General features: G+C 41.2%; 1 protein-coding gene across 2 annotated transcripts in view; it reads right to left on the bottom strand.

The window, feature by feature from the left end:
- Positions 1-23456, bottom strand: part of CAV1 (caveolin 1) — a 34897-nt gene extending 11441 nt beyond the window's left edge. The window contains exons 1-2 of one of the 2 annotated variants that reach the window (XM_007089158.3): positions 23270-23456; positions 21679-21843 (exon numbers count right to left, since the gene is read on the bottom strand). In XM_007089158.3, the coding sequence (XP_007089220.1) occupies positions 21679-21843; positions 23270-23299 (195 nt within the window). In that variant the 5' untranslated portion in view covers positions 23300-23456. Of the gene's footprint in view, positions 1-21678; positions 21844-22558; positions 22737-23269 lie in introns of those variants that run through there. The other variant, XM_015540680.2, reaches the window with a different exon arrangement.
- Positions 23457-23782: the final 326 nt, after the last annotated feature.

Below are 23782 nucleotides of genomic sequence, written 5' to 3'. Positions count from 1 at the left end.
TAATGCCTGCGATTACTTGGATTCCCAGAGAGTCCACACACAGCCCTAAGAAAAATGTAAATCTGGGGTGGAACACTGATGTATTTTGAGCTGCCTTGGGGTGGTAGGTACTAGGCAACTTGACCTTACAGAAAACAGAGGATTGCCTCCTGGAGAGGGAAAGAGAGGGTTGCATTATTAATCACGGTTTCAAGCTGGAAGATGGTAAGGGGGGTATTTACCTACTTCTGTGAACAAGAGGAGATGGTGTGGGTGCAGGGGGAGGAATTTGGAGGAGATCTGCAGTCCCTGACCTGGGCCTCCAGTTGGGACCTTTGGGTCTCTCCCTTTGGACTGACCTCCCCCTTGTTGCTTTCCAGACACAGCAGAGGCCTCAGAATAATGACATTTCACATGAGTACCCTATTTCACTCATCTGCTTCCATTCAAAAAGTTGTGAAATTCTAGGTTATCTTTATAATAAGAATGGCAAAAAATCTTTTATATTCCCACTAAGAAGAGGTCATTTAACTAATAAGTGACTGGACCAAACCAGGACTTAAGGGAGGTCTGTGTCTGTTGCATTCAGCTTGATATCTTCCATGATACCTAGTAGTACTATGCACCCACAATTATCAAATAAACATTTCTTCAGTAAGTATACTATTTTAAAGGAGTTATAAATGTCCATCGAAAGGATGTAGGCATATATAACGTTTCACTAACCATCATATTATCTCCTATGAATTCTTTACCTGATATCACAAGTGCGCTTTTATTTATCTATTGTTTTGGTGTCTCATTTTGTTCAAAATGATGTTCTTATTTACCACAACCCTATATTGCCATGACCATTTTGATCAAAATGAAGTGGTTATCATTTAGGTGACTTGGGCACCATGGAAAGGGGCAATCCAAGCTCTGAAGTCTTCATCTTTAAGGAAAAATGATTTAGAAAAAATGATTTAGAAAGCATATTTTTGCTTGGTTGGGTTTTGTCCCAGTGATCTGAATAACTACAATTATGTAAACATGGCCCAAACGCAGGGGGTGTGCACTGAAGTACAGTGAGGAGGCGTCACCAAGAGAAAGTGAAGGTGGAAACAGGAATAGCAGCTAGGCCCAGCCCTGCAGGGGACCAGCAGAGCACCCCAGTGGGGAATGGATAGTGAGGGAGTGAATTTGTTCTTTTCCCAATGAATTCCTGTTGCATATATGTGTGTTTGTGTGTCCCCAGTTCAGGAAAGGAGGCCTACAACTAATTTGTACTTCAGAAAGCATTTAAGGGACTCTGTTTACTTTCTTAGCAGGAATGGAGGAAAATGTACAGAGAAAGGCAGAGTATTAGGGTGGCAGAATCAGTTGACCCTTGAATAACCTAGGTTTGAACTATTGGGTCCACTTACACACAGATTTTTTTTGGTAAACACAGTACCACACTATAAATGTGTTTTCTGTATGATTTTCTTGATAACATTTTCTATTTCTCTAGCTTACTTTATTTTAAGAATATGGTACATAATACATATTACAATCAACATATGTGTTAATTATTCCTGTTATCAGTAAAGCTTCCGGTCAACAGTAGGCTATTAGTAGTTAAGTTCTGGGGGAGTCAAAAGTTACATATGGATTTTCAGGGGCACCTGGGTGGCTCAGTCAGTTAAGCATCTGACTCTTGGTTTTGACTCAGGTCACGATCTCAATGCCTGTGTCAAGCTCTGCATTGACAGCATGGAGCCTGCTTGGGATTCTTTCTCCCTCACTCTCTGCTCCTTACCTGCTCTAGCACATGCTCTCTCTCTCTCTCTCTCTCTCTCTCTCTCTCTCTGTCTCTCAAAATAAGTAAACTTTAAAAAAAGTTATATATGGATTTTTGACTGCACAGGGTGTGGGCACTGTTAGCCCCCATGTTGTTCAAGGGTCAACTGTATATTCTGAGGCAGCAGACTTTTACAGAGGCCTTGGAATAGCAATAACTTACATTATATAGCACTATATGCCTCTGGGTTCATATCACATCCTGTATGTGAGGAGCTAGCTGCAAGGCAGGAGTTATTTTCCCTATTTTACAGACTATGAGACTGAGCCTCAAGGAGGTTGTAATCATTGACTGGATCAAATACAAGACTTGTCTCTCAGGATCCTCATTCAATTCATCATACCATTCTCCTCAGCCCCACATCAAAATTCTCATTTTGTTTATGCAATACTGCTCATTCAAGTGGAGTCACATAGGAATTTCTGAGTCCACATGTCTGGTTGCTCTCCCTTGCCTATACCCATGCTTCCCATCCAAACTGATACAGAATGCTTCTCAGACTCAGCAAATCACCATTGTCACCAGGACAGGGCATCTGATCCAAGCCAGAGGATGTGGGTGTCCTCCTGCTGTCAAACCTCCATGCTAAATGAGGTTACCCTCACTCCCCAGCAACCAAGCTCCTTTATACCCAGGACCCTTGGGTCATTTGACTAACCACTGGTCACCAGGGTCCCCATTGTCTTGTCATCTCTCTCTGGCTTTTCCATGTTTACCATAAGATGGTATCTTATTCCATTCCTGTAAGGCCAGTTGTTGTCCAACATTAGTACACTCAAGAAGTTTCTGGGTGATGTTTGTTAAAATGCAGATGCCTGGGCCCTGAGATCCTAGATTGGTGGGTTTGAGGGTAGGGTCCAGGTATCTGTACTCCCTCCCCTATTTTAATGCAAAGGGTCTGGGGAAGATACTTTGAGAAACAAAAGCTGCCTTAGGCTTCATTCCCTACTTCATTCCCTACCTGAGTGTCTGAGAAATCTGACAGTTCTGAGTGGGCATGATAATAGATTAGTTACTGTGTTGCTCCCTACTTTTGAGAGGCAATATTGTCTCCTCCCCTGGTTCATAGCATGAAAGCTAGGTTTGAATCTCAACTCTGCTATGTTACCTTACATAAGCTCTAAGCCTCTCTCTCTTAGTTTCTCATCTGTAAATTGGAGGTCAAATAGTACTTACTTCATAGGATTGTTCTGTGTACTAAATGACTTAACTTATGAAAAATGTTTGGGACAGTGCCTGGGGGCAATGGTCAGTGCTACATCAGGAGCTTCTGGTCCAAGAATTCCAACCAGGAGAAGTGGGGAAATGTCAGGGATTTCAGTAACAGTGTTGGGAGAATGGAGGAGATATTTTGGAAAAGGAGAACTCTTGGCATTCCTGAAATCGTTTCAGGCAGGTGAGTGCTTATTTTGCATCCTGCCATTATGCAAACAAGAAGGATTAAGTCATCTCTATCAAAGTGCATCACTCATCTCTATCAAGTGCATTAGCCTTCTGGAGTTTATTATAAACATGAGGCACACAGCAACCAAATATATCCTGGGGAAGATGATGCCCCAGCTGACTGAGCTCCTGGATTTGTCAGAAGGTGGCACCAACACCAAGTAATGGGACTCTCTTTGCTTTGGATTAATTCCTTTTTGCCTTCTTCTTTTTCAATCATTTGAAGGTAACCAACAGGTTTCTCCATCTTTTGCTCTTCTTAGGAGGAAGTAAGAATTACCCTAGGGTTTGTATTACACTTTAAAATTTTAAGTTAAATTTCTCTGTTCTGATAACAAAAATATACATTCCTAGTTTGCATCTTGTTATGCATTGAATTGTGTCCTCCTCAAAAAGACATGTTGAAATCCTAATCCTTAGTACCTCAGAATGTGACCATATTTGGAGACAAGGTCTTGCAGATGTAATTAGGATGAGGTCATACTGGAGTAGGGTGGGCCCTTCATCCAATATGGCTGGCATCCTTATAAGAAGATGGTAATGAGAAGACAAACAGGGAGAAGGCCATGTGATTGGAGTTATGCAGCTGCAAGCCAAGGAATGCCAAACATTGCCAGCAAATCACCAGAAACTAGGAAGAGACAAAGGACTCCCATACAGGTTTCAGGAGGAACATGGCCCTGGTGACATCTTGATTTTGGACATCTAGCATCCAGAACCATGAGACTATAAACTTCTATTGCTTTAAGCCACCCTGTGTGGGATTATTGTTAAGATAACCCTAAGAAATGAATATACATTCCTTTCAAATTCCTGAAAACTATCCTCCATGATGATTTCCAGGTTCCAAAGCATTTTCATGCTTCCTGGAGTAGGTTGCCCACCCTCTTTTTCTGGGGATCCCAGATAGAAATGTAAAACTATATTTAGTGTACCTGTGATGAGCTGGCTCTGAACCTTCTTTAGGAACCTGAACCATCTCTTCTGCCAACATGGCCTCACATATTTATGATCACAAAAAGTGCTTAGTTGCAGATGGTTCAGTACAAAGCAGACTGCATATCTTTTGATTCCTTATTTAAATCTTCAGTCTTCTGATATCGATTTGGTGGCACCTGCTGATGTTGAGTGTCACCAAACAAGTGATATGGAACAAGTGAACAGAGTAAAAATAGGCCATGTAAGGGCTAGTGATAGGAGAATTGACTGAAGCAGTGAACTTGAACAGGAAGGAATGGTGCCTTTGGGGATTCTTGTTTGCCATCCTTGAGGAGAAATAACTTCAGCCCTTGGAAGTATTGGAAGTTCTCTTAATAGAAAAGTCCTGCATTGCTTAATGCATGGAAATCTTATTCTACCTCCAAACAGCATTTATAAGGATTCATCTAGAGGCCTCACTTGCTCACGAAATTCTATGTTTACAGTTGGGAGTTTGTTATTCTTTAAACTTCTGGGTGTGTCATGGGACAAATATGAATGATTACCACACTAAAGAAAATAAAAGCTCTTTCCATTCTAACAAAGACACAAGAAACGGAAATGTCTTCACCATTTTCAAACTACCGATTGGTCTGCATAGACATTTGTTTGAACCAGAGCATTTCCAACCCTCTTAACTTCTTTTCAGTTTCTACAATTCACTTCCTGATGGTGGGAGTTATTTCCTACCATTCAGTTAAGTCAACTAGGGTTACTAATAGCATTCATCTTACCTCACTGCTGGAATATTTTCCCCTCCAGTGCTTAGAGTCTGTTTATTAAACAAATAGAAAATTAATGAAATAAATCTACTTGCCTACATTGCTAGGCAAGTAAGGAAAAGGATCTAAACTAGAGTTCTTGTCAGGTCTAAGCAAGGATAATCACAGCCATTATGTGGTTCTCAAGACACAGACCCTAACTTCTACCACAAGGTTTCTCCATCTGAGCACTGTTGGCATTTTGGGCCGGATAATTCTTTGTTGTGGGGTGAAAGTAGGGGTACTGTCCTGTGCACTGTAGAATGATTATCAGTATCCCTATCCTCCACCCAATAGATGCAGTAGTACCCCCTAAACTGTGACAATTGAAAATAACTCCAGACACTGCCAAATATCCCTTAGGAGGGAGAGCAAAATTATCCCTGGTTGAAAACTACTGCTCTAGAAAATCATAATTTGATGCGATGAGCTAGGACCTGAACTTTAGAAATATTTATAGCCTAGAATGCTTGTATATTTATTGCAGGCACTTTTGGTTTATAGTACTATGGCTTTGTGAGTTGATTGATTGATTGATTCATTCATTCATTCATTTGTTCAGTATTTATGAAACACCTACTTTTGAGGATGGAATAAGTGAAACAAGGAAACATAGCTGGTTATGAGTCATTGAAAAGGGGGCAGTGCAAATAAAATAGAGATGACCTCTGGCTGCTCAAGCTTATTCAGGAATCATTACCAGGGAGGGGTGATGTCCTTCTGTGGTGCACCACCTTATTATTAAGGTAACAGAGGAATTTTCTTTCTTGCTACTCCCCAAATCAGTAATAATTTGAATTTAGACTAGAATTTTGAGTAATTTCTTTCAGGACAATGACCCGAGTCCTTCCCTGTTTTAGGGCCTTCCTACCTCCTGTTAGTTTTGCTTGGAACACTCCTTCCATCACTCTTCACCTGGCTATCTTGGAGTTGTCATGTATTAATCTAAATGTTCTTTCTTCAAAGACTTCTTTCTGGTCCCCACCCCTTTTCTTACCTGGATGTTTTATAATCCAGCCTTTCTGACACTTATTTAATGGTTTGATTGAGTGAGTGTGTGTTTGAGAAAGAGAGAGAGAGAGAGGGTAAGAGCTAGAGAGAGATTATTTCTGCTACTAGACTATAACCTCCCTGAAATATAGTTTGGTGTGTGGTGTGTGTGTGTGTGTGTGTGTGTGTGTGTGTGTGCGCAAGCATGCACGCGCGTGTGTGGGAGGAAAGGAGAGAGAGAGAGAGAGCACAAGCAGGGCAGAGGGAGAGGGAGAGGGAGAGAGAGAATCTTAGGCAGATTTCATGCCCAGAGTAGAGCCTGACTCAGGGCTCTGTCTCAGGACTGTGAGATCATGACCTGAGCTGAAATCAAGAGTCAGACACTTGACTAAGCCACTCAGGCTCTCACCTCCCTGGAATATATTAGGTACTAAATTAATATTTGCTGAATAAATGAATGAATTAGTTAATGCTGGCTGCCATTTGCTTAGCTATATTTCTCTCTCTTCTATTTACAAGAGCACCAACCTGATAAAATGTCCTTTAGGAAAGAAGTTCTGAATATGTTATTATCCCATCCAAGGGTTAGTAATTGCATTTATTGATCGCATTAAGTTATTCTAACACAGTTTTAGTAATTTTGGTGAAAGAGTGATCAAAGGTGATTAATAACAGTAAACTCAGATTAATTCAATTTTTGCTTCTCATGAAATTTGGGTTCAAACCTATGGATTTAGACATAGCTTTGCTTAGGGAGTTGATTAGTTCCTGAAGAATGTTCAGGTGGTCTGAAATCATGTTTAGCTTTGGCATCGTACAGGTTGGGCGCTAAGTGATAGGATTAAAATCATACAGGGCCCTAAATTTGAAACTTTGTATGGATCAGAGAGAAATAAATTATAGCTGGCTAATGGGAAAATCTGACTCAAAGTAATAGTGCTTCTGCTCCATAGCTCTTAGTCATCTGATTCTATTGCTTGCAGATGGGCTGTTAAAAGAACTTCAGAAATGTGGCCACATGGGCTAGGTGAATTTGACAACTGTCAGCACTCAGAAAGTCTGAGCATTTTTTATTTAGTCAGACTTTTTTAAGACCATTGCTCTAAAGTTATAAGTAAGGGTGTAATCTGTTAAGTGAATGAAGAGGAATAAACTGGTTACAAAAAAGATTACTGAAAGTTTGTAATCTACTTTGGAACTAATTTTCTGGTCTATCTTGGGACACAAGCAGAGTTTTGAGGCAAGGACAATAAAAGGGAAGACCACAGTTCTGAGCACAGATGAGAAGGGAAAATGAACTCCAGCTCCTCATCTCTTTAGTACCAAATATTTATTGGTAGTATATTCAGCATGTCATCTGTCGTTAGCTCAGTACTTCAAAGATGATTTAACTGAATCCCACAGCCTGAATATTAAGAATGAGAATGACAATTGGTAAAATCTAGGAAGAAAGTAAAAGTAGTATTGATGAGGAGTCTTCCACCATTCTCTCTGAATGGACTTCATATACCTTTACAGGCTTCCACTCTTATGAATACTGGTCAACCGGATCATAGAATTTTAGAAGTGAAAGCAACTTAGGGACCATCTAGTCTCTTATTGATTGCTATAGGTGAAGAAACTGCTGTCCAGAGGGTCCAAGTGACTTTTCTAAGGCTCAAGGCAACACTGGAGGTCAGTGTCCAAGAAAGGGTAGAATTCAGACTTTTTCTGAGGCTCAGTTTCCCCATCTGCTCTGAGGAGTAATTGGCATCAGTAAAGCACTTCTCTCTTCTCTGTGCCAGGCACTAGAGAAACGACAGAGACCTGCCTGTCGCTAGGCCCAGTGAAGCTTCCTGTGGCCTCTGTACCAGTAGAAGAAAACCCAGTGCATGTTGTTAGCTCCATTCTTAGTATGCCTGAGCCGTGAACCATGTAGAAAAAGGGGAATGGGGATGACACTCTAACCAGATGATATTCCTCTTGGGGAGAATAGAAAGAATGAGCAAAAGAAAAGAGAAACAACAGGACTGGATTACATGAGTGACACGAGATTTATCCCACATACAAAGTCTGTCTTATACAGTTGCTATACTAGAGTTCCAGAAAGTATTTTTTGTAATAGGAATTTGAGAGACAATATCATACTCCAATGCTAAGGATTGGAGTGCTAAGGATTCCCCAAAATGAAGACGCTGAGAAGGAATAATTTCCCCATGGTGGCCCTTATGGTCCTGAAAGTTTTATGATGGCACATAATTTTATTATTAAGAAATTCGGAGTCTAAACCAGACTCAAATCTGGCTGTACATTAGCCTAACCTGGAAAGCTTTCAGAAAAACAAAAAACAAAAAACAACAAGAAAAAAAAAAACAAATAACAACAATACATAGGCCTGGACCCCATCATAAATTAGTTCAGTTAGAATTTCTGGGGATGGGATACAACAGTATTTTGAGATGTTCCCCCGATGATTTATGCCTAAATCATGTGGTCTAAAGTCACAAAACAGCCACCCCTTTGCAGAAGCCATACTGTCTAGTGAGTTTAAATCACAATAGAGGTTTATACAAACTGTGAAATTGTTTGAATATGCAATGTGTAGGTGGGAGTGGATGGGCAGGCTTGCCATAGAGATAATATTTCATACTGACCTTTTGGTACATACAATGCATGCATTTTTCAGTGTTCTACTTTCAGATGTTTACCACATGCATTCCCAACCACTGTTTAAAACAATGCCGTACCAACTACTCTTTGCCCTCAAACAAACCAGGTATCCTGCTGGAATAGAGGAAAAGTGCTCATATGTATGCCAGTGCTTAATTATGAGACTGTGTGTCAATGCTGTTATACATCTATTTGTAATTGCAGAGGTAGAGGAATTTGAGCAGTTACATAGACAAGTAAGGAATTTAACACACAACTATTATAAAACAACCTCTGTGACACATTCCTGGGATTAACCCCTCTAATTACTTGAAATTTCTTCTCCCAGGAAACCTAACACTTTTTTTTTAAGTGTACATCCCTTCCTCCCTTTTCCTTGTCCTGAATGGTGATTGTGTCTGAGCAGTATTTTTCTTGTAAGTCTCATAATAACCTGGCAATACCTAAAGGCAGCTGTCATTCCATGTTCCCTTCCAACTCTTCTAAAAAATTGTCCAGACAAAGCAGTCCCTTCTCAGCCATACCTGGAGGTTTCTCTTCATCCCTTATCTCCTTCCTTTTGCTCTTCTGTGGGATCTTTCTAGCATCTCTACCTCCCTCATAAGATCAAAACAGAACGCATTTTTAATAAGTCTAACAAATAGGAAATGAAGTAGAGAATCTTGTAGGTGACATTTCTTCTGATTGCATTGTCCATTTGATTCCATCTATTATACTTCCTTTAAAGTATCATTATATTACTGAGATGTTTAGTGTTTATGAAAAACTGGTAGACTAGCTTGCATCCCCTATTGCCCAAGGGGAATGGAGCATTGTGGATTCATTTAAGGGCACATTCACAATAATGATTATCACCCTGGAGATCTTGGTCCCTTATATAGACTGTGGAATTATAACAAGGGGTTTCCATATCCATTATGCTCACCAAGCATCTTGGTTTTCCACATCAAATTTCCACAGAAATGACAACCTTTTCCTGGTATTTTCTTATTTTTTATAAATTTACCTTATTTTTTATAAATTTTTATAAAATTTTTATAAATTGTTTCCTACTTAATATCTATGCGTTCTATTTCTAGTCATTTATCATTATCTCACTTTGTATAGCCCTTTATCTTAATAGGGCCATAAATATAGGCCCTATATTTATGGGCTACTTACAATTTGTCACAACCACTTTGATGTTATTTTTATCACAGATATTAACAAGGTCATTGTAATTGGTGTCATTTGTAAGTTGTGAGTCCTCTTGTATTCCAGTCATTGATAAAATATTAAATGTGCTAGGTAGGGCTGTGGTCTTGGCTGTATGTTAGATACCAGTCACACCTAAAATTCTCATTACACATCATCACCCTTTTTTTGATGGCTACTTCCTAGTCCTATCTATTCTTAACTAAATGAGATCCTGGTCTCCTATACTTAGCTTGTTGATAGGGAAACTGGAGTCAAACCAAAAAGTCTTACTTTTATACATATTGCAGTAAATCCACTTCCTCTCACAGGAGATGAGAGAAAGGATGGAAAAGGAGCTAACTTCTTTTCATTTGGGACAGACATCAACAATGAAATGAATGATGTCTGATCCTTTCTAGAGACATCTATATGTATTGGTCCATTTTTCTTCTCCTCCTTCTCCTTCTTCTCTTTCTCCTCCTTCTCCTTCTTAAACCTGAGACCTATGAGAGAGGACCTCTGAGGTACAAAGAAACTTCTATGCTGTTGGAATAGTGGATTAATGGTTACCACCTACCAGTTAGTAAAATCTCAGAGCTCTATGTACTTAAGATCTAGAAGTAATAAAGCCAAAGAGAAGGAAAAAGAAGCTTGGGTTTCTCAAAGCTTTTGGATCCTTCAGGTGTGGAAGGTTTGAATTTTTCTTCAGAGCTGTCTCCTGACTTAGTCATTCCTCTGATGTTTGCCATTGTCCAGAGGCATATGGATGGTATGACAGGGAATTCTTACCCCCTTCTTTGTAAGGGATTTCTCATGTGTCCCAATATCCAACTGTCAGTTTTCTGGCCCCAGTGGGCAACATCAAACATCAATAATGGCATCTCTTGGCATTCTGGGAATTTGCCTGCCCTACGTGCCAGAAACTTAGGAGATTATCCTTATCCCCCAGGCCCTGGGAGACCATCCAGGTGCCATAGCCTGCTCACTGAAGGCTCAGGAGAGATGCATTTGTGTCCTCCTCAAACTGGAGACAAAAATAAAATTTTTAATAATAAACATATACACAGAACATGTTTTCTCTTTACTTTAGTAAATAGAATTGATATGTTTGGATTTCCTTATTATCTGGATATGTTTTTTTTTTTTAGAAGGTTTAAAATGTGGCTGCCATAGAGAAAGGGGCAAAGGAAGACACTCAATAATGTAATCCTGTTGTCCTTTCACTTGCAGGAGACATTCGGTTACTTAAAGAAGAATTTCAGCAGACTCAACTTGACATCCATTTTCTGATGGCAGACTCAGTGTGGGGCCCTGGGGTGGGTACTGGGCAGCCACAGTTCTGGGGCCACCAGGGGGTCACTGTCCAGCTCTGAAGGACTCAGGCATGCAGTGGAAAGGGAAGGTGGGGAGGACATGGGGATAGAGAAGCAGAATACTTAGAAGGCTTTGATGTATGCCAAAATAGAGATAAAAACAAAATGTGGTGGAAGCGAAGAAAAGAGATAACCAATTCCTATGAGATTGGTCAGCAAAAGCTAACAGAGGCGCCCATGTCTCAGATGAGCCCTGGCAGAAGGCTGTGGTTCTGTCAGGAAGACTCTGGTGTGGAAGGACTCAGGACATCCTTTGTGCCTGGTTTAGAGTGCATGCTTCTTTCTTAAATATTTGTTAAATGGCCTTTCTAAGGGAGTGCATTATCTGAGAATGACTCTCATTCTCACCTCTATAACTACAGTAATGGAGGTGTTTACTTACAATAGTTTGGTGAAATGGTGATTATTAACTATTTTGGGCAATTTCTCTCCCTATTAAAAAGCATGGTGCTCAGGATCAAGTAAGGAAGAGATCTGTTCACCTAACCAAAATAATTGGTTATCTACAATGAATGCAATTCCATTTCCTTGACATATTTTGGTATACCCATTTCCAGCTATATTTTATTACTGCTAATCATATAGCAAAGGCCAACAGTGAGCCATGATTGATAAAACACTGCCATTGTTCTTCTGAGAGATTAATGGTGCCTTGTAAAATGCCTTATTAAGTCTGTTCCTTACTTCTGGCATTTGTTTTTGAGAACAAATACATAATTACTAGGGAGGAAGTCTCAGAGAAACTACTTTCAGGATTAAAGAGGCATTTCTCCTACTAGCATAAAACTAAGGTTTTTCTCAACTGTTTTCTGTTTTCACAACGTGTTACTGTAACAGCACAAATGTCTAGAAATCGAATAGGCAAATTGAGAACCTTAAATAAAGCTGTTAAATTGAAAGTGCCTGTCAGGACGTGCCTCATTCTCTCACATCTGCTCCTCCTCCCCACACATCCAGGTAGGACCAGCCACACCCCAGGCACTTTGGCCAACCTGGGCAATCAGGATGCTTTAAAGACCCAGGTGATTGAGCACAAGCCAGCACTGCATCTTGTCTGGTTCTGGGCATGTATTACACTTTAGTCACTGAGACCACATCCCCACTTTGTACCCCAATTCTGGTCTTTGGGACTTGACCCTCCCTGTCTTATTGGGAACTCACCCAGCATCTAGATTTCTTGAGGTCTGGGGTCTTACATTAGTCTTCACATTGGTCCTTTTCCCTCCTTCCCCAACCCACCTGCCAGCATCTAGAGTCTGACCTTAGGACTACAGGCCTGTCACTCCCAACTCAGAGGACTTCTGGAATCCCCCTTGCCAAATGCTGTCCACCTACTCTGAGAACACAGTCATCTCTTTCTGCACTGTGGTGACATGACTGTCTGCTTGGACTATGATCTATTGCTGGAGAGAGAGAGAGAGGCACTGGATGGAGTACAATGGTTAAGAACCTGAGCTCTAGAATCTCACTGTCTAGGTTCAAACTCTGACTCAACCACTTCTTACCTATGTAATTCTGAGTAAATGAATAAGCCTGAGCTTCCTTATCTGCAAAGGGAATATAATGGTGATAATAATAATAGTCCCTACCTCAAAGGGTCATTGGAGGAGTAAGTAATCTGTACCACTGAGCTAGTGTGTAGGAATGTTGGCAGAAGCATCCCATCTCCTGTTTGACTCTTGCCTGCACATCTGGCACCCTTTGGATGGCCCCACTGCTTGAATTTAGCCCTTTTTATTAGTAAAGGCCTTATCTCATCAGTTCGCTTCCTGGCCTAATGATGCCTTGGTGGATTGCTGTGGCTTATAAAGGGACAAATGCCTTGGCTAGGCACAGAAGACCCTGCTGATCTGGGTATTGGTTGTGTCCCTTGCTTTCTCCCCACTGACCGTGCCATCAGACATGGCAGCATTGTGCAAAGAAAGAAATGGACGTTGGGATACTGGAGTTGGCATGTGCAAAGCTCATTCTAGCACAGAGTGGATGGCAAGATGGGGAGAAGGGGCCTTCTTTTTTTCTCTATCGTTGCTTCTTTTTTTCCCAGTCTTACACTTTCTCAACTACTTGGGTCCCTATATCAGCATCTTTTCCAGTTACTCATTGTAAGTGAGAAGATGTAATTGTGTTTGATACCTGCAACAAATAGGAGATGATCCAATGCAAGCTCTAGACACAATTTATCTTTTTACATAGACTCTATCAATGTCCATTTTTACTGTAATGTCCTTGCTGGGCTCAGGAAAGGTTTATATATTGAATACAGCTTTAAAAATTTTACTTTTAAATTGCTGTAAGATAGAATATTAAGCACATATACACAACATCAAATTTATTTAAGCCTCCTCCAAATTAAAAATGCCTGGCTCTTAATTACCTAAACAGCTGACAGTAGCTGAAGAGGAAGCTTGGTTGTGCCTTTAGGAATATGTATTTCCCCTGCCATGAAATAATGACCAACAAGAAGACATCTTTTCAAGGTTCAATAAAAGAAAACAAGATGTATTTTATATCTGAAACATCAACATAGTTCCCATGAGAGGCAGGAAATATGTATTCTGTGCAGGTGTGAATCCGTTCTATCAAAGAATTCCCCTGATAGTTGCACCGTACATGGATCATGCAGATTTCCTTTAAGACAAAATTAAAAACACTTCCCCCAACCCTAAACAATGGTTCATGTGAAAAGCATGCCATTTTATGTTTCCTGGACTAACTGAAAAATAGTTAAAACTATTTTAAACATTTTAATCCTTGACGGAGGAATTGACAAAATATGTGATGGAAGGATGTCAGTTTCATTAACCCTGTGTTGCAGGGAGAGAAACTAAAGGCTGACAGAAGAGTAGATTGGCACTTAAGAGCTCCTCCTTCAAGTTACAGTGCAGCTTGATGGTTGCGATGAAGGGCAGGAAGGGGTCAGCTGGAAAGAAAGGCATGTCATGCCTGGCGTGTGGAAAGTTTGCCCATTCTGCTAAAAATTAGTGTGTGTAGGGATTTCCAGTGTAATCCAAGTTATAGGAATCAGCTATAGGCCATTGCCAATCCATCTATGACCATATAGTTTATCTCTTAAGCTATGACACTTCTGAATGCGGAAGGGGCACTATTAAGAGGCCATATCTATTAAGGCCTATTATGGCACTATTAAGGGCCATATTAAGAGGCCAATAGTTACTTGGGGCTGATCACTACCAACTGGTCTGAATGGGACAAACTAGAGCCTGTGGCTACCCACTCCTAGGTCACCCTGCAGTGCTAAGTTTATGGTTGGCTATAAACCCAAGTGGCCTCAAGGGATGGAGAATCATTGAGCAAAGTGGATTTGGGAGCCTTTCATGGTGTTTCAAAACTCTCTGGTAGGTTTAAGCTAGCCTAATCCTCAAATATTCTTCTGGAAGGGAGAATATCTAGAATTATACAGTGTTAGTATATAGTCCTCTATTTTCTTAGGATAGAGCCATCCATGGTGTATGTCTTTAAGTCAAACTTTCTAAACCTATACAAAATGTAATTACATTGTGAAAATCATATAGGGAATTTTGAAAAATATAGATCCTTAGTAAGATAGATAGATCCTGAGTAAGCTCAGACACCTGTATTTTTTTAAAAATTTTTAAATATTTATTTTTTGAGAGAGAGAGAGAGAGAGAGAGAGAGAGAGAGACAGAGAGCGCGAGCACAAGTGGGGGAGGGGCAGAGAGAAAGGGAAACACAGAATCCGAAACAGGCTCCAGGCTCTGAGCTGTCAGCACAGAGCCCCATGCAGGGTTCAAACTCACAAACCATGAGATCATGACCTGAGCTGAAGTCGGATGCTCAGCCGACAGCCACCCAGGCTTCCCGGGCACCTGTATTTTAAAAAAATTCCTTTGGTGATTCTGATGCCTAGCCACATTTTTATAACCCTCTTGGGTTTGTAAAGAGGCTATAAGGTTCTTAAAGAGCTGCAAATTTTAAGGATTCAATAGGAATATTAGAAGTTGAGAGCCAATGCTGGAAGAGAGAATATGAAAGGACAGAAATATTTTCCATAATTTAATTACATTTTAAATAGGACAGGAACAGAGGCAAATTGTTTAAAAATATATATGTTCCTTATTTTGCCCATGCCTTGTTTACTGGCTCAGGAACAATTTGAGGCATTATAAATGAGTCATTTTTTGAACTAAGCCCTGAAGGTTATAAAGTTTTAACAGACAGTAGAATTTGTTAAAGAAATTCCAGCAAAAGTTTGCAAAGTAAACTATATAGAGGCAAGGAAATAGCTTTATACTCTGTGAGTAGTGCTCCTATCTATCTTGCTCCATATGGTAGCCACTGACATAGTACGTAATAATTATTTACTTAAAGGTAGATGACTTTTTGAGGGAATGCTATTATATGAGAATGATTCTCATTCTTTTCTTTATAGTTAGAGAAATTGAAGCATAGAAACAAAATAGCTTGCCCAAAATATTTTTAGGGCTGGTGTTTATTAGCTTTTAGTAGCCAGACAAGTTTGATTCCTATTTATAAGCTCAATTCTCGGGGACTACTGTTGGCCCAACCATTCTTTACTTCTTCCTTGGTGTCCAGTCTTCCACTAATGGGACTAGATACTTTCTAACTGAAAGAGATCATGAAAGTTTTAGGCCATTATGGTGAAACCAAAACTGATCTGATTACTATGTGTATGCTTTCCCTTGACTGTTAAAGGAAAAGAATTTTGTGTCTGTGCATATTTAAGAATGATTACATTCAAGTTTTAGAGAAGAAAGTTACAAAAGTTGCAAAAATATTTTTTCTTATCTTGGCACAATACTCTTTCCACTCTATCAAGGTGCCTCTGAGTACCTATACACCAGGCATTTATCTTGGGGCTGGGGGCTTCTTTTTTTAAGAAACTTCTTTTAAAAGAAGTATAGTAAGCAAATCTCTTTCTCTATGGCTTTAGGGTACTGTAAAGCAGATAATATATATAAGATCCAGAGTGTGGAAGAAAAAAGAGTGTTTCTTGGCATAAATCACCTTTGTATGAAAACAGCACCCTTGCCCTTTCCTCACACAAACCAAGCCAGGAGTATCATGAAAGGGTCCAGAACCCCACAGATCAGTGCACGCAGCCCTGTTCTTGCAGGGGCCAATTCTCTGTGCGTGTTTCATCATAGAGAACTTATGTTGAAAAGTAGGGCAAATTAAAGCAGTTTCATTCAGAATATGAAAATGTCTGTTATTTTATGGACTTGAGTGGGCAGGATGCATAAGCAGGTGGTTTTTCAAATTACTGGACTTTCCAGATGCTGTTTACTATTGCAGCTGTTCTTACTTTAAGCTCTTTTAAAATGTAGCCAATGCTGTTGTGAATTGGAAGAATAAGCCACACCATGAACTTTTTCATAATTCAAAGACATTTGGTGTATCTTGTCTAAATTTTAATAAGTTTTATGAAATTTCATAACCAAACCAAATTTGAGTTAACCTTTCAGTGTCTTTTGATGACAGGAGATGGAGAAGAAAAAGAGACTTTCTTTTAATAAACATTTAAAACGTATATCATTGTTGGCTAAACTTGTGTTTTCAGATGCTTATGAATGAGTAATAACCCCCAACTTAGTATCATTCTTTATTCAGTGATGTGAGAATAATTTCCCACCAAAAATGACCATAATGCTCCTTTACAAGCTGGAGATTCTGAATTCCATGCATGATCTCGTCCTATGTGGCAGCATGTCTATCACCATCTTGTGAAGCTATCTCCTACACAAATAAACCAACAAAACCAACTCCAACAGAAGAAAATATTAAGAGGGTACTGAGTGCTCTGAGACCATCTGATCTTTTAAGTTTTATGCTTTGATTATATGTATATCAAATAAACAGAGAATTAAAAATGACCTTTATATTGAGATTAATTGTCAATGGCTCTAGATTGCTTTCTAGCTGAAAGGGATCAGGGATGCATTAGGACGTCATTTTGAAATCAAAACCAGTCTGATTACCATGTGTATGACTTTTTTTTGACTTCCAAAGAAAATTTTGTGTCTGAAAATATTTAAGAATTATTACATTCAAGTTTTAGGATAGAAAGTTACAAATGCATATTTTTATTTTCCAACCAAGTTCTTCTCTCATATGTTCTGATTTTTCTCAGGACTAATCTCAGAATCATCTCAATTCATTCCTTCCCTCAAAGCAATAGTCTATAAGAATCACATAATCTTGTCTATCCTTCCTTATATTTCAAAATTTCTGTTTTGGACAGTAATCATTTGAAAACATGGATAAAATTTTAAACTTCCTTATTTAAATTTCCCTTAAATAATTGGAAGTTAGGCTGGTAACCATTATGTTCTCTTCCAATTCTAAAATTCTGTCATTTTGTGCTTTTTATCCCCAGTGCCACTGCATACCGTCTTTCTCATTTCATGTCTAGACCATAATACAATTACCTCGTAACAGTTCTCTGCTCATCCAGACTGTCTACCTTTCCTTACATAGTATAAACTAGTCATCTTCCAGAAAGCCCACCCTCACCATGTCATACTCAAACTTGAAGTCTTCTTGCCTTCTCACTGCTGAGATGATAAAGTCCAAAGTTATCATGAGTGCTGAATAAAGGACTCTGCCGTCTGGCCATGATCATCTGGCTCATCTTTATGATGTACCGTTCTGCCACATGAACTCTCTAATTCCGATCAAAACGGGCTACTAAACCTTCCATCATGCCCTGTATGAGACATTCCCATCTCTGCCTGGTTTATTTAGAACGTCCTCCTGTGCTTTTCTCAGCTATTTGCATTCTATTTGTCCTTTGTGATCCCACTCAGATTGCACTCTTTTGTGCTCTTCTCTATTAAACTATAATTCGTCTCCCTTCCCTCACCCTGTTGTGCTATCCACAGGAAGGTCTCCCTAACACTTAACATCAATATCGTTCACTTTTTTTAAAACTTTATTGAAGAATAATTGACAAGTATAATTGAATGTATTCAAAGTGTACAATGTGATAATCCGATATACATCTACATTGTTTGATTAGCAAGATCAAGATAATACCATTCACTTTTTAAAAACCTTTTTATTATTCAATATTCAATAATACTTACTTTTGACTTATTACATTATATATTTGATCTATTTCCAAAATGATGATGAGAAGTTTTATAGTAGACACCACATAAAATATCCTGTCTTAAAAAAGAAAGTGAAAATACAAAACCATACGTGGGAAAGAGTAAGTAACATGGGTTAATGAAACTTAAAATCTAGCTATATGTTTCCTGGCAGTCAAAGCAAAAAGGACCCATTAGTTACCATTTGGCAGTGATTTACTATTGTGATATGGTGTGTGTGTGTATTTTTTTAAACTTTTTATCTATTTACATCTTGTCTCACTAACTGTAATCCTTGTGATTGTTAGGACTTATTTTGGGAATTATCCTTTGTAGTACGTAACACAGTGTGTAGTCTAGCATATGATGAATTTAACAAAGGAATTGATTGATGGCTAATATGATATCTGAACCCATTTTATTTATATAGAAGTTACAAATAAGTGCATAGTAAACATACAAATGAAAATGTGAACATAAAAAGAAGACAGAAATCTCAGAGAGAGAATGAGGGTCTGAAGTTGTGATCACTTTAATCAGAAGAAATTTTAAAAAGCATTCATAGCCTACTATTTTTGGACAAATGTCTATATAGATATCTCATAGTATAGCAAACCTTTAGTGAGATAAACTAATTTTATTGGAATGAATTGTATAGACCAATTTATGTCATTATCACTAGTGGAATAGGTGATAATACTCTACCCTCTTAAAATATAAATTCATGGCATACCCAGCTTCTGAGTTTTCTTTTCCTCCCTAAGTAGCTGTTTTATGAGACTGAAAGGACACTGTGCAGATGAACCATGCTGTTCCTCACACTGTACATCAGTGTTTCATTTCTTCTCCTTCTAGAGTTATTTTTTTAAACTTGGTATAAGAGACTTTTAAAAGTGCAGGGAACTAGTCTGGCGCTGTCCAAAAGCAATTTCCATGATGATGGAAATGTTCTGTACCTGTGCTAATACAGGAGCCAGTAACCTCATATACTGAGAACTCAGATTGTGGCTAGTGTGACTGAGGAACTGAATTTTAAATTTTATTTAATGTTAATTATTTGAAATTGAAATTGAAAGAGCCACAAGAGGCCAGAGATGACAGACTCAGCAGAGGCAGCTTTTATGGAGCTGCTTGCCTTTCAAACAGGCCTTTCCTTACCTGATTTGGTATCCTGACCACTGCTTCTTCTATTATCACATGAAGTTTTAAGCTACTGTGCATTCACAGAACTTGGGATGATTTTGTTATTTTAAGAAGTCTGTGTCATCAAAAGGAAAATTTCGGGAAATTTATTATTTACTGCCATGTACATTGGAGAGAATCATCCCTCTTTCTGTCATTATGTCTGTGCTTGGACTCAAAGAAAAACACTTATAAAATAGGAGTCTCCATAGAATATAGGCCACCCTTCCTGGCTCTACTGGCAGACAGCACTCTTTGGGCAAAATTTGTACTTGTAGCTTGGGTCTGTCTTTGTAGAGCATTCTCTGAAGTCCTCTCTTGACCAAGCAGCTGGTCTCCAAAATCTTCCCAAGGTGGATTTTTCTGTCTAACTGTCTTGTTTTGCTCATAGGAGCAAATGGGAGGGGTTTGCTTTCTCTAGGCCAGCAGGAGCTTGCTGTAACTCTTCCTTTTAATTTTTTTTTTTTTTTTTAATATGAGGATCCCCACACTTGCTCTTTGAAATGCTATTCTGTAAACTGCTATTTCCTCTAAGCCTGTTATGCCTTTTTTCCATCTGTGTTGAAGTCTCTTTTCCCAGTGGGGCCTTTCTTTCTCAGCTTAGTCATGCTATGTGTAGAGACCCACATCCACACTGCTGGCTTCTCTGACTCATCCTGGGAGGCTTGCTTGCTCCAGGAACCCCACTCACACTATGGTGGAACAACAGGGAGGCTCCAATGAAGCTGGCCCTTTCTGAAATCTGCCTCTTTTCCTGGCATCTCTTCTCATCCAAAGCTACATGAGACTGGCAAAAAATAAAAATGCCCTGCCCCGCCCCCCTTGCCCCTTTGAAGTAATGCTTCTAGTAAATCGTTTTTATCAACTTTAATTTCCAGTTTATAAACTACTCTTGTTATTGCTGCGGCTTTTAAATATTCCATAATCTGGCTAGTAGAAAAACCCGCTAATGCTCCAGTTTTCCTTTTTCCTCCATCAGCAAGCCAAGAGAGTCAGTTCTGACAGTTACATTTTCCTTCCAGTTACAGGTTAAATTGTTTCCCTTTTTGAAATATATTATTCATAAATGTGAACAGTTTCTGAGCTCTAGCTCCTCCCATCCACAGATAGAAGGCTGGGTACGTGGAAATCACTCATCTGCCCCATTGGCTGTTCTGGGTTATGCAGAATTGGGTCTTCACACTGTAATCTTTCAGGCCAGGATTTTCCTTGGCCTTCCCCACCCCTCAAAGAAAACTCTCTGCCAAGAATGGCTTAGGCCCATGATTTCCCAATCCAGATGGGTTCAGACAATAAATTTCTCTGACTTGATTTGCTAAAAGGGTCGAAGTTGAATAATATAATGATAATCAAAAACTGACCACTGATTGAAATCTAAATTTGGCCAATAACTCCTTCAATTAACTTTTTTTTTAATCACTAAAAACATTCTGAAAGTATAAAAAGGAACTCCAACCTGAGTGTCCCATTAGCTGAGGGAAGGCTGACTCAGGTAGTCACTGAAGAAACAATTTTATATACCTAACTAGAGGTGTCTATGGGAGAAATCAAGAAGTACACATTATTTTTGGTTGTGTAAATTAGCTTGATTGTGCATGAGTACAATACCTTTCCAGTTAAAATACCTTTCATATGTATAATATTATATCCTATTATATATAATATGTACTATATGTATTACTTGTACTTAGTCTGAAGCATTTTTACCCACTGTATTATTTTCAAGAAAATATCTTGATTGGAGCTACGATAATCTGCCCACTCTGCATTCCGGTTCTCATCTTGGCACAAGACCTTATGCAATGACCTTACTGCTTTAATTCTATGTGCAATAGGGCACCACCCTTCACTAGACATTAAGCCTGGGAATAGACAGAGGGTGACCTGCAGGGCAACTGTCCCACCCTCCCGAGGAGTGTGGGTCAATCTGTTGCAGAGATCCAGAGGTTCATTTGCCAGGAGAAAAGTGCAGTTGTAGGAAAAGTGCAGTTATATGAAACTCCATTAGCTACATTCCGGCTGAACTAGCCAGCAGGAGGGGGGAGGGGATATGTGACATTTCTGAAAACTGCTGGAGCTCCCACACATCAAGCCCAGAAAACGATATGTGTGGCAAAGGTACAGAAGGATGCACAGCCTGCTTGCCAGAAGAGAGCTGTCCCAACCCTGACAGCGTCTCAGGGGCGGGGGTGGGGGGGGGGGGCGTCCTTTATAAGCTGGCCGCCTCACCTTACCTTGACAACGTCGTCATTGAGATGCTTGGGATCGCGGTTGACCAAGTCGATCTCCTTCGTGTGCGCGTCGTACACTTGCTTCTCGTTAATCTCTTCTGCCATGGCCTTGTTGTTGGGCTTGTAGATATTGCCCTGTTCCCGGATGGGAACAGTGTAGAGATGTCCCTGCGGAGGGCAGACGGCCAGGAGGGGGAGGGTGGTCCGGGCAATGGGAAGAAAATTTCAAAAAGGAAAACAAGTGATCAGAAGTCAGGCTGGCGGCGGAGCAAACCTCGAGGCTCAAAATCGAACTAACCGCTTCGGCAGCGGTGGCTCAGCGCACAGTAAACTCCTTGGCGCCGCTAGCTTTTTAAGAGGATCGAGCAGAGGACACCACACCCCTCCGTACCAGGCAGGGAGCTCCTGTCTCCCCCGCCCGCCGCCAGGGGTCAGGGCAAACCCCGCGGCGCAGTCAGCCCAGGCCCCCGCCCAGCGCGCGCCCTGTCGGAGGTACCCCGCGGTACCCCGCGGAGACCCCAGCAGGCGAGGGGATCCGATCTCTGACGTCTGTCCAGCCACTCTTTCCGCCACGCCACGCTCGCCCCGAGTGCTTCACCTGCTCCATTTTCCCGTCCCCCATTCCTCCTCTCAGTAAGCTCTTCCAGTTTATCTTTCAGATCCAGGTTGAACACCCCCGACCCAAAAATGGGCTGTCCCCATTTTTGTTGCTTCCAGGTCGCATATCCCTCGCACCTGTTCGCGCCCCACCCCCCAATCTCCCTCTGCGCTCTTTGTCCCTACGCTCTCCCCGCGCTCGTAGTGGTCACAGCCCGAAAGCCCCCATCTCTGGGCCAAGCCATGTGTCAACCCCCCTAAACTCCCTAGAACAATGGTATCTCACCTGCACTGCGCCCTCGACCCACCCTCAGGTCACTCCTAGGCTGCCGGCCGGTGGCTGAGCGGCGGCCCTGTTTGGGAAAACGAGGTCTCCACACTCGGGCGGAGCCCGAGCGCAGGAGGGTAGTTGGACCTGGTGGTGGTAGTTGGGGAGAGTAGAGCTCCATCCTTCTCCAAACACCCCCTCCAGGCGCCAAGATGCAGGAAGAGTTCTTGAGGTGGCCCAAGAGCTTTGGAAAGTGCAAACATGACTCTGCCGTTCCGGCCAACCGGTCCAGGTGCCTGGCGGGGAGTCGCGGGGACCGTCCCCAGGATTGCGGGTGAATGACTTCCCACCCTGCGTTCCAGCTCGCCGCCTCCCAGCAGTCAGGGATTGGACGGTGGGAGTCCCGAAATAAAGCAGCACCCCGGACCCACCTAGAAATACGTCCTCGGTCCGGCAAGCAGACCTAATTTCAGGACCCCCGTCCTCTTTTCCTCCTCTCTCTAGTTTGGGGGGCCCAGGGCCCCTTTCTCATAGGAAAATCTAAAACATTCCTGCCTTCTCTTCAGCTCCCCGCCCAGGCCCATTCCTCAGAGGTGCCAGCGCGAGAGGAGTGTTCTAAAGTCAAGAGAGGGCTGGGGCAAGGAAAGCAGTCGGAATATTTGGAGTGGGAGATAGCAGGAGACACTTCTTGTGCTCTCCGGGGCCCGGCGCGCACCCACCCAAGCCTACCTCGGAGTCTACGTATTTGCCCCCAGACATGCTGGCCCGTGGCTGGACGAAGGCTCTGAGATTTCCCTGGGCTGTTATTTAAGGGAACTGAGGAAGGAAGATCTTGTATTGTATGGGGGAAAAAAAGGCGCTGGCGGGGGGGCGGTGGCTGGGAGGGAGCCTCCTGGCCGCCGGCCAAGGGTTTGTTCTGCTCGCGGTTGGCCGGGACTTGCGCTGCGCCGGGTCTAGGCACATCCCCAAGGTTCTGGCAGCGGAGGGTGGGGAGCGCCCGCAGGGAGGAAAGAGCAATGAAAAAGCGTTTCACCCGCTCTGAGTTGCTTGGGCAGATATTTTAAACCTGGGGCAAGATTTTCCCAGTTATGAACCACTGAGAGGCGTCCTGCGGAGAGCGAATGTTTTTGCAGTGCATCATCCCTGAAGGGGTGGGGAGTGCAGGGACACGGCGCACAAGCAGAGATGCCCAGTATGGGCACCAGAGCTTCAGAAAGAATTCTGCTCTGTTCTGAGCCGTTT

The sequence above is a fragment of the Panthera tigris genome, chromosome A2 (genome assembly GCF_018350195.1).
Source record: "Panthera tigris isolate Pti1 chromosome A2, P.tigris_Pti1_mat1.1, whole genome shotgun sequence".
Lineage (NCBI taxonomy): Eukaryota > Metazoa > Chordata > Mammalia > Carnivora > Felidae > Panthera > Panthera tigris.
This window is presented reverse-complemented; position numbering and strand designations above follow the sequence as displayed.